This window comes from Halichoerus grypus, chromosome 5, assembly GCF_964656455.1.
Source record: "Halichoerus grypus chromosome 5, mHalGry1.hap1.1, whole genome shotgun sequence".
NCBI lineage: Eukaryota > Metazoa > Chordata > Mammalia > Carnivora > Phocidae > Halichoerus > Halichoerus grypus.
The window spans coordinates 97,295,767-97,312,963 of record NC_135716.1 but is presented as its reverse complement, the minus strand read 5'-3'; the positions used below and the strand labels follow the sequence as shown (position 1 = coordinate 97,312,963).

The following is a 17,197-nucleotide window of genomic DNA, read 5'->3' as shown; positions in this document are numbered from 1 at the left end:
ATCCATTTATTCAAACATTTATTGAGCATCTACTATATGCAAGGCATTGTGTAATTGCTTACTTGCCTCTCAGTTATGAGGTAATGTTTATAAAATGTTGATCTGTTAGTGAATTATATTGTAAATGTTAATATGTGCTAAAAGCCCACCTTGGGAACGTCACAGTATTCTACTAGTTTTATGGACTTTGTAGAAGAAAACGGAGGGGTAAACTGAAATTATTGGTGTTCCAGCGTGTGTCTCCCCTTGAAAGACGTCTATAGTGATAATATGTGATGTTCACTTTCCTAAAGCCTATAATATGACCCTGTATTAAAGCCAGCCTGTGACTGCATCATTCCAGGTGACATGACCAAAGGCTGAAAAAAAAAACTGCTAGATCAACCAAAAGAAAAGGCTGGGTCATAAAGAGAGAAGATGACTATTCTCTTTCAAACATACATTGAGAAATTACTCAGTATGTCTTATTTCTCTCAATCTCCAGGGGAAAATTCTTTGGAAATAGACCTTGAGTCACTTTAGATCTGACATACTAAACCAGCTTGGCAAAGTTTACCTTTTAAAATTTTGTCCTAGTCATCAGACATCTATCTTCACTCATTTGTATGCATACCTCCTCAGACGCTGGTACCAGCTAAAAGACAAAGCACTGCCGGTGTTCCTCTTACTGTAGGAGGTAGATGAGGACACTGTTGACAGAAGTACAGCAGTTGAGCCAGGATATCAAGTAAGACCCCCAGAAGGGAGTGGTGAACTAAAACTAATCTGGAGTGGAACATAAAGTTTGTGAACAGCTAAGGCTTTGTTGTTATTAATTAGGTTCAAATGAGACATAGAGTTGGGAAATACTGGTTACGTTTTGTTTTTAAGATACTGGGTTCTTAGAGTCCTACCCTGAAATATAATTTACTTTTTCCCCATAATTAATCTCTAAAGTAAGGAAAACATATCTCAACCATACCTCAATTAAAAAAAAAAGAAAGTTAAAAAGTAAGGAAAACAAACTTTTTGGAAGCAGAATGCAAGTTGGAGATTTCTATTTTTTCATTGTTCTCTTTAACTAAAGAGGTAAAGCATTTTGAGGGGTAAGAGCCTGGGTGCTGGAGTTAGAGTGCCTGGGTGTAGAACCCCAGTCCCCATTTGTTAGTAGTGTGCCTTTAGGTACTTAACATACCTGTGCCTCAGTTTCTTCATCTGTGCACTGGAGATAATAGTACTTAGAGGAGTGTTGTGAGGGTCAAATGAGTTTAGTGTACTGAAGGTGTTCAGGATCATGTCTGGCACCATGGTAAACAATAAGTATTAGTTAGTATTCTTGTTATTACCTTATATTATTCAGCTCTTTGTTTTTCTTGTCTTTTTTCCCCCTCCTTCCTTTAATCCATTTCAGTGCTTATTCTGCTGACTTTTGGCACACCTGATAGAAGCTTTGATAGAGAGGAGGCGCAACTAGTTATCTAAAATGAGAATTTTGATTATTCCTAGAGTTTTTCTCATGTTGTTCTCTTTTACTTTTAACCACAGAGTATTAGTTTGATTACATTTTATTTGCTCCTTGTTTGTCTTTTATGTTATAAATGGGGTTTTGAATACGCAATAGTGGGAGGTTCCCTAACCATTTCAGTTTAGGGAGAGCTGTATTTGTGACCTTGCTGAATTTGTGCATTCTTTCCCTTTACTTAGGATGTTTGATGTAGGTGGCCAAAGATCAGAACGGAAAAAGTGGATTCACTGTTTTGAGGGAGTGACAGCAATTATCTTCTGTGTGGCCCTCAGTGATTATGACCTTGTTCTGGCTGAGGATGAGGAGATGGTATGTTGGATCTTCTGGTAAAAAGCCTGTTTAATGCAGCCGGGAAGTGGAAAACAACTTTTAGGAAGATTTTGTGTATCCATTTGCTCATTAAACCAAATCTTGATCCCTTAATTTTTTCCCCTGTGAGATTAGACTTTTAAAATATTGATCTGTGCCCTACTAATTCTTAAGAGATAAGACAGTGCATTGAGTATGTGAGCAGGATTAAGTCCTCTTGTTAGCCAGTCTTCTTCCCACCTCCCAACCTCCAAGAATTACGAAAATGAGGACTGACTTAGCTTTTGTGTTATCAGTGTCTAGCTTATTTCCACGCGTGCCATTCAGTGCTTCTAAAACTTGGTCTGTTTTTTTCATTAATAGTTATCCACTTTTACTTTTTTACTATTGACACCCCTTTTTTCCCCCTCAGAACCGAATGCATGAAAGCATGAAACTGTTTGACAGCATTTGTAACAACAAATGGTTTACAGACACTTCAATCATTCTCTTCCTCAACAAGAAAGACCTTTTTGAGGAAAAAATAAAGAGGAGTCCATTAACTATCTGTTATCCAGAATACACGGGTAAGGAACCATGAACGATTTTGTTTGAGGTACACATTGTAGATCAACACTTAGTGACATTCCTACACCTGCCTTTTATTTTGAACGATGCATGTATATCCTTATGGAGAGTGTTCACTGGTAGTGGTATTAACATTAAGCATGTGATTAAGACCCCTTAAGTCTAAAGTGCTATTCCAGACATAATCGAGTTTACTGTGTTTATTTTGTATTTCTATCCTCATTTTTTGAGTAAAATAGAGAAATATAAAATCAAAATTTGGTGTATGTATGTTCAAAAAAATACAAGGATAAGGTGCAGTCATTGATCACTTAAGACACAGTAGTTGTAAAGAGAGGGACACACACATAAAGAATTTCATTATAGTAGGAAATGTTCACTAACAGAAGAAGGGGATACTGCTGTGGGTTCAGTGTCCTCTTCTTTCTAGAGGAAATGACACTTGGAGTGCGATAATGAGAGGACGAATTAGAAATCACCAGGCAAACAGGATTAAAAGCATTTTAGGAGGAAGGGATAGCATATATGAAAATGACATGAGGGGTGCCTGGGTGGCTCAGTCAGTTGAGTGTCCAACTCTTTTTTATTTTTTTTTAAAGATTTTTTATTTATTTATTTGAGAGAGAATGAGAGACAGAGAGCATGAGAGGGAGGAGGGTCAGAGGGAGAAGCAGACTCCCTGCCGAGCAGGGAGCCCGATGCGGGACTCGATCCCGGGACTCCAGGATCATGACCTGAGCCGAAGGCAGTCGCTTAACCAGCTGAGCCACCCAGGCGCCCCTGAGTGTCCAACTCTTGATTTCAGCTCAGTTCCTGATCTCAGGGTCATGAGTTCAGGCCCCACATTTATTAAAAAAAAAAAAAAAAAAAAGATTGTAAAAAAAAATGATACAATAGGTTTTGGAACCTAGAAGGAATTTGGTATTGCCAGAGCTTAATGTGGTGGGAAGGAGTCATTGGAGTGACGGGCAGGGATGTTCATGGAGGGCCTTGTATCTGATGCTGAGATAGTGGGGAGCTATTGAAGGATTTTGATTGGGGTACATGATGTAGTAGAAACTGTACTTTAGAAAGATACACAATAGGGGCGCCTGGGTGGCTTAGTCATTAAGCGTCTGTCTTCGGCTCAGGTCATGATCCCAGGGTCCTGGGATCGAGCCCCGCATCGGGCTCCCTGCTCCGCGGGAAGCCTGCTTCTCCCTCTCCCACTCCCCCTGCTTGTGTTCCCTCTCTCCCTATTTCTCTCTCTGTCAAAAAATAAAATCTTAAAAAACAAAACAAAACACAAATGTGTTTAGAACTAGGAAATAGAAAGCTGTCAAGGACCCTAGAAGCACTTCTTTCCCCGTCTCTTTTCTCTTCTTCTATGTGTGCATCTTCTTTATTCTTCTCTCTCTGCTTAACAACTTTCTGTGCTACTCAGTTTATGTGATACAAGATGGCCCTGCCACAGTATCTCTCCTGCATTTAAAAGACCTCGTTAGGGGCACCTGGCTGGCTTAGTCAGTAGAGCATGTGACTCTTGATCTCAGTGTTGTAAGTTTGAGCCCCACATTGAGTGTAGAGATTACTTAGAAATAAACTCTTAAAAAATCGGGGCACCTGGGTGGCTCAGTCGGTTAAGCGTCTGCCTTCGGCTCAGGTCATGATCCCAGGGTGTCCTGGGATCGAGCCACACGTTGGGCTCCCTGCTCAGCGGGAAGCCTACTTCTCCCTCTCCCACTCCCTCTGCTTGTGTTCGGTTCTTTCGCTGTCTCTCTTTGTCAAATAAATAAATAAAATCTTTAACAAAAAAATCTTAAAAAATAAAATAAAGACCACGCTACACTGATACTGGTTGGCCCCAGGTTCAAATTACTAGGAGAGAGATGCTGGCCAAGGTTAAGGCAGGCAAAAATCCTTAGCCTTGTCAGTCAGTCAGTCAAGGTCAGGGACACAAACATGAATGCCAGGGCTGCAGCACTATAACCTTTAGATCGGAGTTGGATATTTTCAGGGAAGGAGAACTCTTGTTAGCTGGGCAGACACTGTAAAGCTTTCTGTAATAAAGTGAAAGAGTATAGCTAGGGTGAGGAAGTGGGAAGAGTACTACCAGAGTTCTGCCTCGATTGGCTGCTGGTGTTGTGATCTGAAGTGATATTTAGAAATGTTGATTTTTTAATCAGAGAAAGACAATTATCATATGATCTCACTGTTATGAGGAATTTGAGAAAGAAGACGGAGGATCATAGGGGAAGGGAGGGAAAAATGAAGCAAGACGAAACCAGAGGGGGAGACAAACCATAAGAGACTCTTAATCTCAGGAAACAAACTGAGGGTTGCTGGAGTGGAGCGGGGTGGGAGGGATGGGGTGGCTGGGTGATGGACATTGGGGAGGGGTATGTGCTATGGTGAGCGCTGTGAATTGTGTAAGACTGATGAATCACAGACCTGTACCCCTGAAACAAATAATACATTATATGTTAATTAAAATAAAGAAAGGAAGAAAGAAGGAAAAAAAGAAAGAAAAAGAAATGTTGATTTTTGAAGCATCTGTGGAACATCCAGATGGAGGTATCTAAAAGGAAGATATATATGTGGCCTTGGAGCTTTATGAGAGATAGGGGGTTAGCTGTATTGATTTGAGATCATGTATAAATACAGTATGGAAATGGATGAGATGACGTGGGGTGATGTTATAGAATGAGGACAGAAAAGACCATGGATAGAATGAGAGAGAGAATACCAGATTCTATTGGCAGGAGAGAAAGAAAGGTTTATATTGGATACAAAGAGAATAACCAGGAGAGCCAAAGTATCAAAAAACTAAGAAATTTAGAAGTGAGGGGTGGTCAGTGATGTTGTGTGCAGACAAAGTAAGCTACACATTGAAAAATGGCCTCTGGAATTAGCAGTCCAGGAGATCGTGAGTGTTATTGAGGGCATTATCAGTGAGAGCAGAGCCAGGGCAGTGAGTTACTGAGTGGGAAGTAGAGAAATCAAGACAGGTGTAGCCTACTCTTGAGCAGCTTGGATTACAGGGAAAAGAAAGATTTAAGAATGTTCACCAGCTTAGTGGTAAGATTTTATAGCAAAAGAGAAGTTGTAAAAAGTGGATATAATTGATGGAGCAAGATTTGTAAGCAGATGGAATTCCATACGTTGGAATATTATTCAGCCATAAAAAGGAACGAAGTACTGACACATGCTCCTACTGTATGAACCTCATAAATGTTATGCCAAGTGAAAGAAGCCAAACACAAAAGGTCACATTTGTGCGATTGCTTTTATATGATATACCCCAAATAGGCAAATCCATAGAGACAGAGAGCAGGTTGGTTGGTGGTTACCAACCAGGAGAGGCGGGGGGGGAGGGGTCAGAATGAGGGGAATGAGGAATGATTACTTAATGGGAATGGGGTGTTTTTCTGGGTTGGTGAAAAATTTGGAAACTGGAGAGAAGTGGTGTTTGCATAACATTGTGAATATACTAAATGCCACTGTATTGTACACATTAAAATGTCTTACTGTGTGTTACATAAATTTCACCTCAACTTAAAAGAATCTTGGTAGAGGAATTAAATTTTGAAACTGGAAGGAAGACCTCTTTAAGACCAAAGGTACAAATATGTGGGAATATAGGTGACTTCTAAGTGAGGTGGTAGGCTCAAGAGTTGAGATGTAGTAAGCCCTCTGGTCTTTGTTTTCTCAGGGAAGTTGGAAATGTGGCCAGGGTTGGGAATGATGAGTTCATAGAAAGTGGCCAGGTTTTAAAGTGGAGAGAAAGCTTACTTAGGTATAAGGATTGACAGTGTTCTCACTGGGAATCTTCCACATAGCAAAGAGCTCTCAATGTCATATCCTTTTTTGGGGGGGTGGGGGACGACCTTCTAAGCCATTGACTTCATTCTTCTTTTAAGAAGTCACACATCTGGGGCACCTGGGTGGCTCAGTCCTTAAGCATCTGCCTTCGGCTCAGGTCATGATCCCCGGGTCCTGGGATCGAGCCCCGCGTTAGGCTTTGTGCTCGGCGGGAAGCCTGCTTCTCCCTCTCCCGCTCCCCCTGCTTATGTTCCCTCTCTCGCTGTGTCTCTGTCAAATAAATAAATAAAATCTTTTAAAAAAAAAGAAGTCGTCGTCTCACAGTCTTCATTGCCCAGGTATCAGTATTTGTTCCTACCAGACACAATTCTCAGTGCTCTCTCTCCTTGAATTTACAGAAGTTCTGCCAATCTCGAAAAACCTATTTCAAGCACCTACCAAGCTATCTTCCTTTATTTCTCTAAGTAGTCTGTTTAAATAACATTCTTTTCTTTCTTAAGCTTTTCTTTGTTTAGTCTTTTTTTAAACACTTAATTGGTATTTGTTGTCATGCTTAATGTCACTTAATCTCACAGATGTTATTTGGTGAAAACAGCCTCTAGTTTACCGGAATAAAGTCTTGCATTTTCTTTGTTGAGGTTTCCTGGTTCTGTAGTCAATTTCTAGGGCTATTCGGAAGGCTCACAGGTAGAGGAGATGATGTAGGAAGCTTGTGGTTTAGAGTGTTAATTACAAATATTGAAAATAAGGTTTACTTTTGAGACACCCCACCTTTAAAAAATAATAGCTTTGGGGCACCTGGGTGGCTCTGTCGGTTAATCGGCTGTCTTCGGCTCAGGTTATGATCCCAGGGTCCTGGGATCGAGCCCCATGTCAGGCTACCTGCTCTGCGGGGAGTCTGCTTCTCCTCCCTCTGCCTGCTGCTCTGCCTACTTGTGTTTGCTCTCTGTCTGTCAAATAAATAAATAAAATCTTAAAAAAAAAAAAATAGCTTTATTGAGATGTAATTTATATGTCACAAAAACACATTTTATTTATTTTTATAAAAACACATTTTAAAGTGTGTAATTCAGGCCCTTTCCCTTTTACATGTACTTGTTTACCTTTAATTATAAGGCTCTGAAGTAAGCCCCCTTAAAATTGATATGCTTTTGAAAAGAAGTATGATTAACTCTTGAATTGTTTATTTCAAGATCACTCCAAGGAGCACAGGCTCTCTGACCTTTTAAACAGTTGTGTTCTAGCAATGCATCTTCCTACTTCTCTAGTTTCCTTTTATACATTCTAGGTTTTTTAGCTGAAAAATCAAAATGAAAGGAGAAAAAGAAAGTTTTGTTTCCCTAGATCTTTTTCTGTGATGATTTTGTTTTACTTAGAGTCTGCTCTCAAGAAAAATCTAATGATTATAGAAAAACTTAATGATTATAGAAATAAATCTGTCTTATATTCTTTTGGGTTATATTCCCTGTCTTCATAAGTAAATGGTGATGGCCTGACTTAGTTGAATTCAGGCAGCTTTTATGATTCGAACTGAGAATATTGGGTGTCTGCTTCAGGTTCCAATACATATGAAGAAGCAGCTGCTTATATTCAGTGCCAGTTTGAAGATCTGAACAGAAGAAAAGATACGAAGGAGATCTATACCCACTTCACCTGTGCCACAGACACCAAGAATGTGCAGTTTGTTTTTGATGCTGTTACAGATGTCATCATTAAAAACAACTTAAAGGAATGTGGACTTTACTGAAGAGGGTTGGATGTTAATAAAAGGTAAAACTTCAAGATAATTTAGTTCTAGTGCTGTAGTGATATCTCTTGACCTTGTAAACTTTTCTAATTAAGAATGTTCTTTTTTTCTAGTTATTACAGTGTGGAGTGTTGAGACCAGACTTCTTTTGCTGTCTCATTGGGCAGCCCCAAGCATGAACGGGACCAGGGAATGGCAGCAGCATGCAGAATCTTAGCACTCTTTAGCACAATCTTCTGTATTAGGGAACTCTTAATTGACACGAGATGCTAAAGTCAGACATTGGAATTGGAACAGCTGTAAAGTATGATTCGATCATCAAGACATCACTTGGATTTCATAATCTCAAACGTTTAGGGCCGATGTGAAGTTGAGGTGCTGCATTCCAGAACTTTAATATGTAGCTTACTCTTTTTTTCCTTCTTAACAAACCACCAGTAGTTCATTTTTAAAGTTTTTTTTTTTTTTCATCAGGAGAATAACATGACTAAATTTTATTTCTTTGCAAAAGAATCTTTATTAAAACACGATCTTAACTATGCACATGATGTGGCCAGATCATCTTGAAAATTTTCCTCTTAGTAGGAACTCTTTGTTTTTAACTTTTGGTATGGTCAGAACATAATACTTCCATAATTACTTAATTCTTCATGGTTATTGGGGCTATGATTATAGCTTTTTTGGGTGAAATTTATGTTACTCTCCTGTTCAAAGTACCATTATGGTTTCAAAATGGTAATGACATTGGAGAGTTCTGTAATAAGATTCTAGCTCTCTAACTTTTGTTTAAGCTTATGGTTTAAGGTTAACCTGGTTTATGCTGATTACCAAATTACTAGGGAAATGCTGATGTAGTATGTAAAGTTAGCTTCTTGGATACAGACACACCCAGGGCAGCTGTCGATTAGAAATGCAAATTGCTAAATTCCAAACAGAAACAGTGACTTTGCTGCTACAGATCTAAATTGACCCCTTTGGTTCTTGCTTGTTTGTCTCAGTCATAGGGAGTTCTGTAAAAGATGCCCCTTGTTTTCCATCTTCCATGGCCTTTTCTGTTGGGTAACATCTAAAGTGTATTAACAATGCATGCTTTTACTTTGTAAATGTGGTGCCAAATCCCTGTTTGCCATTGTTTTTATTGTAGCAATGTTAATTGTAGTAATCCTTAGTCAGTACCTTCTTTTGCCGGAACTATTGCATTTTGGGACTTTTTCCACTATGTTGTGTGTACAGATTTTAATCTGTTATAGTTGGCAGCAGTATTAAAATGGTGAGTAAAGAGTCCAGGTTTGTTCCTGTTTGTAACTAGACCTTTCTGGAAATATTTTCTTCTGTTTCTTTTTGTCCCTGCTGAATGTGCTTTGGCCTTTGTCTGAGAATGGGTTTAGGTAGAGGGTTCCCTGAAGGGCTAGTCTTTTGGTGTAATGGTATTGTTGAATCTTGGCCTGACTGAGGGTCTTATGTCCTATCTGTGTAAGTGACATGCAGTCATAATCCATTTTCCAGGTTTACATTTTGGTTTTGTGGAGAGCTTTATTCACCTCAGCCTGCAGTCCTTTTGTATAATGTACAGCAAATGTCCTTAAATACTGAATGGGCCTTTGGGGGAAGGCAAATGAAGAGAATGCATTTTGAGCATTCCAAATCAGCAGTTTGAGCAGCGCCTTTGGGGTCCAGTCTTTTTGGATTGGATTCTGTGTCATCTTTTGATGTAACCTTTTACTAGTTTAAAACAAAACAAAAAGGTTGGTGGTCATCAAAGCTGGTTCAGAAAGCAAGCCACAGCAGTTCAGTGCCTTTATTGGAATTTTTTTTCGTACTCTTTTTGGAAAAGTATAACTATGCAGATGGTATAACTGTTACTGTCTAAACAGTTTTTTATTTTTTAGGGTTGGGAAAACTGGATCTAAAAGAAAATGATCAGCTTCAATTGGTGATTAACTTATGCCCACATAAGTTGATAGTTCTTGTTCATTTTGAATATATCTTTTCCTTATTGTATTCTGTGATATAGGATCATCTGGAAATGAGAACTGGTGGAATATTGTTTTAACTGTAGTCTTTCTATAGTCAGGGCTAATGGGGTGGTATTGTTGATAATCCAAAATAACAAATAATCTAAGTAAGTTAATTATACTTGGAAATGCATTTTGTATTTTCATTTGAATACGTCTGTCTGTTAAGTTCATTTTTTAGCTTTTCTGTTAATGAAAAATAGTAGTTCTCCACTTTTCTGCCTTTATACCATTTACCTTTGTTCTATATTTACATGAAGATCACCCCCTACCCTACCATTCCATGTAACTTATTACTTAAATGCACATTTCTTGAGGACACAGGGACACAATTCAAGTCAGTGGTTTTCAAGTATGCCTTAAGTCAAAATCACCAGGATCCATCTCAGCAATTAACTCTTGGCCGGTGGGCTAGTGATCTATAATTTTAAAAAGGTGATTCTGATCATCAGCTTCGCAAACCCCTGTTGTATTTTGAAATAAAAGATCTTTTCTCATAGCAGAGCCAGAGTGCGGGGGTTAAACATCATGTGTATTAGCCTGGAGAAAAAGGATTGATATTTGTAATCAAAGAAACTAAAAGTTGCCTTGTATCTTTTCTGCAGAGAATGCTGGAGGTTTGTGATGGACCACATTTCAGTATTCATGTGGCCAGGCCTTGGACCATCTAAGAAACCAGCACATATAAGAAAATTAAATTTTAATGAATAAAGAACAGTAAATAGACCCTAGTAGGAAGGACTACAACAATAGCTTTATTTTGTTGACAGTCACATCTTCACCTGATTAAAACCTTGGGCTGTAAAAAAAATGCCATTCATTAGGCTCTATGTAAAGTGGAAGTATTCTCCTTAATGGCCATTCTTCCCCAACCATATAATTCAGACTTGCAAAAGATTTCACCTCCTGGCATGAAAATTCCAAGAAGTTTTACAGTTACTCAAAGTGAATCTTGGGATGACATTTCATCTAGGACGGTTTGAATTCTAAATCTCTAGTTCAGTGTGTCATTTTATTATTTCCAGTGATGGATTGTTCTTTTTTTAAAAGGTGCTGCATTCTAAGAATAGATGGACCAAATTTTAAAAACTATCTTCTTGCTTTGTTTCTTATTCTCTTACGTGTTCTATTGTGTTTTATTACATGCACATTATTTAGAGTATTTAAAAATAACTGCTGGTTCTTCTAATTCATTTGCCCACCTTATATTCTTATATCCTGGCCACTGTTCTCTGATTTGTAGCTGTGACTTTCTTTCGATATTGCTTACCTAGCCTGACTAGTTATTTCATGTATGTATACATTTGTTTAGCCTTCTGGAGCATCCTGTTGCAGAACTGGTTGCTGTATTGGCAGTTACATATAAGGTAAAGTTAGTCTTTCCCTCCAATTAAAAACCTACCTTTGATTAATCTTTTCCCCCTTCCAGATGTTCAAAAAACCACAGTCCTCTACTCATTTAAACATACCTAAAACAACACTAATTTTCTTCACTCTTACTGCTTGTGAAATCCTTCATATCTTATACTGGCTTTAAGAACAAAGTTATTTCAGTTTCCCAGTACTGCCGGGTCATTTTTGTGTTCTTAAGGCTTCATAATAGAAGTCAGAGATCTGAACTGGATCAGCCACAGCTCTCCACATAGCTTTATGGCTGGCTGAGCACAAGAGCACACCAGGCTGCTTTGAGGCCTGAAATTGAAAGTTGGTCTTGCTGTCAACCATCCGGAAGTAAAAGATTTAGGTGAGGTGAGGCACTGGGGAACAAACTTTCTGGATGGTCAGGATCTTTGTTCCTTTACCTTTGTTTAGTTTTTAACCCCCCCCCCCCCAATTTTCTCATAACTTGTATGAGTTACTTCTGCTAGGACTCCTGAACAAGTCAAGACAGGACAATTTTTTTCTGATACTATGTCAGGCTTACATACCTGGCTTGACTCAAGTCTTCTTAGGAATGAAAGATAATACAGAAGGTTATAATAGCAGTAGATACCTGAGGTGCATGATTAACATGGAGATTCCCTGGCTAAACTCTGCTAAATTGAGATGTTGCAGACAGGTCCTGAGAACATGTATTTTTAAATAAACTCCTGCGTGGTTCTGATGGAGCTAACCTGGGCCAACATTTGCGGACAACTGAATAGGACCTTATGTTAAAGATCAACAGAAATAGGGGTCCCTGGGTGGCTCAGTCACTTAAGCATCAGACTCTTGGTTTCGGCTCAGGTTATGGCCTCAGGGTTGAGAGATCAAGCCCCACTCAGAGACTGCTTGAGATTCTCTCTCCCTCCTTCCTTCCCTCTTTCCCTCCCCCTCCCAAAAAACAAACAAACAAATAAATAAATCTTTTTTTAAAAAGATCAACATAAATAGTAGACATATAACCTTAAAAGTCACTAGTAAATGATTGAGGTATTTTTTATTTGCCAATAAATATGAAGCACCTTTTGTACATGACTTAGAGTGCCTTTCACCAAAAAAAATTAGTAAGAGAACTGTTAGTCAAAGAACATTCCTACACTTTTGATACAGAGTATTTAGTTTTTATACAAAATTAAGACAAAACAAGAAACTTGGAGTTTCCAAACATTTGTTTCATTTGTGTTACTGCATTTATTCAGTGAAAATTGAAAGAAACATCAAAGATAAAATCCCATGATAGAGGTCTAGCTATATATATGTAATAACATGAATATTCATTTACAGTTGGTGGATAAAGAGCAAAGCTAGCTAGCTCTAAATTATAGACTGGAAAGTCTTTTTGAGACAAGGCTGGGGAAGGGGTAGGTAAGGGGAATGATTGTGGAGTCAAATAGAAAAGTCTTTGTATGCTTGCTGCTAATGTTTCCCTGAAATCTAGTGGGAATCAACAAGGTAGCAGAAATAATCCGGTATTAGTAAATACGCTGCTGGGATGCTCAAATGTATTAGCATCCAGATGTAAGATAACTTTGACAGGTGGAATATTAAATTCTGTAAAGTGTGGTTTATCTTTCTCCTATCCTCTACTACCCCCCCCCACTCCTGCCCCCATATGCCTTATCATTATCCAAACATTTTTACCTAGAGGCTTGTTTAAATGTAAGTTTCCCAGCAGACCTAACAAATCACAAGAAATTAACTGTTCTTTTTAACTCTTCATTTTTGCTCATGGAGGATAAAGGTCCTGAGACCTCTCAGAATCTTATTGAGAGAGCTGTTTGTCACACCCAGTTCTGGTCTTTTCCCTGCTTCCAGCCACCTATGAAATCTTTCTCTTAAATCCTCATCTGTTACCTAAAGGTAGACTAAATTATTCCTTCCAGCTATGATGTACTATGGTTGTGATCCAATTGAAATAACATATTTAAAGTGCTTTGTAAATACTCTTTATAATACTCAAGATGATACTGTACTGCAGAACAAGTAATCTTTTAAGGCAATACCAACAAATGTATTCATTGCAGCCGGCTGTCTTCTCAGCATCACTTTTGCCACACTCATTTTGAACGCCTGAGATGAAGTTCAACTATAAATGGCTCTGAAATTTGTCAAGCCGGGTGAAAAGAAAGGTCTTTGCTGTGTTTTGTGTTTAAATCCAGTTCTTTATTTCTGTTCATACTAGTGCTTGCTTTTTCATGGCCAAAAGGCAGAAACTCTGCACTATGTCTGTTGGACCTCACAGGAATGTCTTCATGCTTTTACCTAGCAGGAACACCAGAGGCTGAGGCACACTTGCAGTCCCTGGGCCAACACTGAAGTCCTTCTGGAATCTGTGCTCCGGGGGCTGTGCCGGGTAGAGAGGGCAGTGGGAGGTAAGAGCTCTTCACCCTTCACCACCTTCTCCACCCAGCATGGCCAGCACACTTTGGTCTACGGCACATCTCCAATGATAGAGTGGGTTTTGAATGCTGTTATTTCTTACCTTGGGGATGGGGCTACCCTGATTTGGACTATATGGGGTATATGTAAGTGAACTTTTTATCACAGTAGGAACTGTTAAAGTAAATGTGTCTTTTATATTGCTTTTAAGACTGAGTTTTTGTGCTGCTTTTACCCACAGAACATAAAAGCACATTTCCAATTACATTGTATTTTTTCCACTATTTTTTTATTGTGGTAAACCATACATAACATAAACTTTACCATCTTACTCATTTTTAAGTACATAGTTCAGTGGTCTGAAGTACATTCACAGTGTGGCACAGCTATCACCACCATCCATCTCCAGAACTTTTTTCACCTTCCCAGACTGCAGCTCTGTACCCATTAAACACTAACTCCCCATTCCCCCTCCTCCCAGCCCTGGTAACTCACTGTACTTTGTCTTTATAAATTTGACTACTATGATACTTGATATAAGTGAAAAATCGTACAATATTTGTCCTTTTGTGTTAATCCTAAGTGTATTTTTGTAGAAAAAGAAAAGCAACTGTCATCAGATTCTCAAGAAGTGGAACCTAATTCACATTTGGCTTACTGTCATCAGTGTCCAGTGCACTGCAAGGGAATTGCATTCAGATCTCTGCCCTCTAAGGATATGAACAGAAAATTACACCTTCAACAAACAAACTTAAAGCTATTTATATTTTTGTTTTATGCTAAATTCACAGTCAAATTTGAGGCTGATTTGTATTCAGTTTGGAGAGGATACTGTTAAATATCTATGATTTAGGATGGCATAATTTAAAAATAACCAAAATTTGGTTGGGAATGGGAAGAGGTTAGGGAAATGAGAAAATTGACTTTGACTTTATAGTATATGGTGGGCTTTCAGTAGCATGGTGCATATATAGAACACTGGCTTGGGATTCAGAAGACCTGTTTTGGAGTTCTAGTTCTCCGACTTCCTAGCAGTTTGATCTTGATGAAGACATTCCACGTCTCTGGGCCTCAGTTTCTTATTTATAAATTGCTAGTGAATAGTCCAGTGCCTGGACTATTTTAAAATTCCTTCTAGTTTTATCATTTTAAGAATTAAGATTGCAGTTCATGAAAATAGGGTTGAACTGGTTCTGACCTACCTCGTTATAAAAAAGAATTTCTGATGATGCATAAGATTCAGCATTATAGTGTAAATTTAAAATGAAGCAAAAACAAAAGATAAAGATAACTGAGTAGAATACCAGAAGGTGAGACCCACTGGCTCTGTTTTCATGCTAGGACTAGAGGGGCTGGTTCTATATGAACATCTATAACCAAGAAGCCTGGGGTGGGCTGTCATAGTTTGGCCTATAGCCAATTCCTGCCTGGAGTCAAAGATCAAGGAAAAGATAATGAAAGAAGCAAACAATCTGGTACAATTTGTGGGGAGGTTGGGCTACCCTAATTGAAGATCGAATAAGTGAGATACGTTAGATTTAGGGCCTGAATAGACAAGATCTTAGCCAAAGTGAGGATTCTTAACCTGGGGCTTCAGGGCTCCAAAGATAGAACTGTATTCCTAGTATGTTGGTTTCCCTTGTAATTCTCTGAATTTTATTTTATGCATTTTTAAATATTCTTAGAAGAGGTCCAGAGGTTTCATCAGACTGTTGGAGGGATCCGTGATACAAAAAAAAATCATAACCCCTGTATATTGAGTTAAACAAATAGGTTAGTGATAGTTGGAATATGCCATTTAGAATGTAGTCCCTGAACAGCTCCTGCATGCATGGAGTCTTGCCCAGGTTTTTCCTTTGGTGAAGTTTTTTAATCAGCAAGAGAGTACTTTTCCTTATTTCTCTGGTAATTCTCTCAAGTTGATTTCTTTTCATGGAATCAGACTATTAAATGAATCCAATTTTAACAGCTGCAAATTTATTCTTCAATGTATTTCAAGCTCATATGGCTCTCTAGTATCAATATTGCTAGTAGCAGCCTAAGTGTGAATATGTGTTTCTGGCAAGGAGCAGATTTTCATTTTAATTGACACTTTCTTTTATATACTAAATCTTGGATGCCAAGAGCTTTCCTCACTGGTAGTTGTAAATGCTAAATCTGTACTTGACTTCACCACTTCCTGTCAGGATAAATGAAAGCTTCGTTTCCCCTCAGAGGAGTTCAAAGAAATCATTTACTTGTTGTCCTGTATGGGGAGATACTGTTTTCAGCCAGGCATCACATGGATTCAGCCGCAGAGATTTTTAGTGCCTAAAGCAAGATCAGCTGCCTTTTTTTGTTCTGAAACATGTAGCAGTTGAAATGGGAATTTTAGCTTTGCTTACCTACTCTAAATTCTGTGAGTGAGGGGCGCCTGGCTGGCTCAGTTGGTAGAGCATGCAGCTCTTGATCTCGGGGCTGTGAGTTCGAGCCCCACGTTGGGTGTAGAGATTGCTTAAATAAATACACTTAGAAAAAAAAAAATTCTGTGATTGAGAAGTGGTAGCAATGAAATCATTAATACTCTTAAGTGGGAGTGTGTTGAAGTCTTCCAAGTTTATTCAGAAAGTGTCTTGTATACCTGAGGGTGGGCACCTGGGAGGCTCAGTCGGTTAAGCGTCTGACTCTTGATCTCAACTCAGGTCTCGATCTCAGGGTTGTGAGTTCAAGCCCCACATTGGGCTCCACGCTGGGCATGGAGCCTACTTTAAAAAAAAAGTGTCTTTTATACCTGAGACAGTTACTTACAGAGAGATGGCAGTTGGGCGGCTTGCAGAGGGATAGTCTGTTTAATAAAGATGATCGGTTTTGGACGTGTACCTTAGAAACTTACATCTCCAATCCAGTGATTCAGATCTCTGAGCTAAGGTACAGAGAGTCTGTAAAAAATGGTGGTAGGTTTATTGAGGTCTTGTTTTTAATTGTTTATTTTGCAGAACGTAGGGAAGGTTTGCTGCTTTCCTTGGATAGTTCATCTAAAAATTTTGTCTTGAATTTCCTAAGTGGCTGCTTTTATATAGGATTTCTTTCTGTGACTCTAACCACACAGCTTTTATGCGCCTTCCCTTCAGTTTATGTTTGTGATCATTAGAATAACCCTGTGAAGTAGTAGTTATCTTTATAGATGAGTGACTCAAGGCTCAGAGAAATGAAATACTTATACCTTGTAGTAAGTTCAAGAACCAGTACTGGCACCTGGGTCTTCTGACTCCTGGCCTTGTGCTCTTTAAACTGCACTAGCTATCCCACTTTGAAAAGAACATACGGGACACAGTTGCGATCATGTATAAGTCCATCTCTAAAGGAGAATGGATTCACTCTTCATGCCATGGTATATTGATCTATGCTTTTCTGCTTGAAATTAGCCAGATTCCAAGCCTGGTTATGGGATGTGTACTTGAAGAGTGGTAAGAA

The 17,197-nt window shown here is 38.8% G+C and overlaps 1 protein-coding gene across 1 annotated transcript in view; it reads left to right on the top strand.

Annotated features, from left to right (window-relative positions):
• GNAI3 (G protein subunit alpha i3) overlaps positions 1–9,212 on the top strand; it is a 46,376-nt gene extending 37,164 nt beyond the window's left edge. Inside the window, exons 6-9 of the mRNA XM_036109866.2 lie at positions 1,684–1,813; positions 2,226–2,379; positions 7,738–7,951; positions 8,042–9,212. Coding sequence (XP_035965759.1) covers positions 1,684–1,813; positions 2,226–2,379; positions 7,738–7,928 — 475 coding nt within the window. The 3' untranslated portion in view covers positions 7,929–7,951; positions 8,042–9,212. The remainder of the gene's footprint in view (positions 1–1,683; positions 1,814–2,225; positions 2,380–7,737; positions 7,952–8,041) is intronic.
• The last annotated feature ends 7,985 nt before the right edge of the window (positions 9,213–17,197 follow it).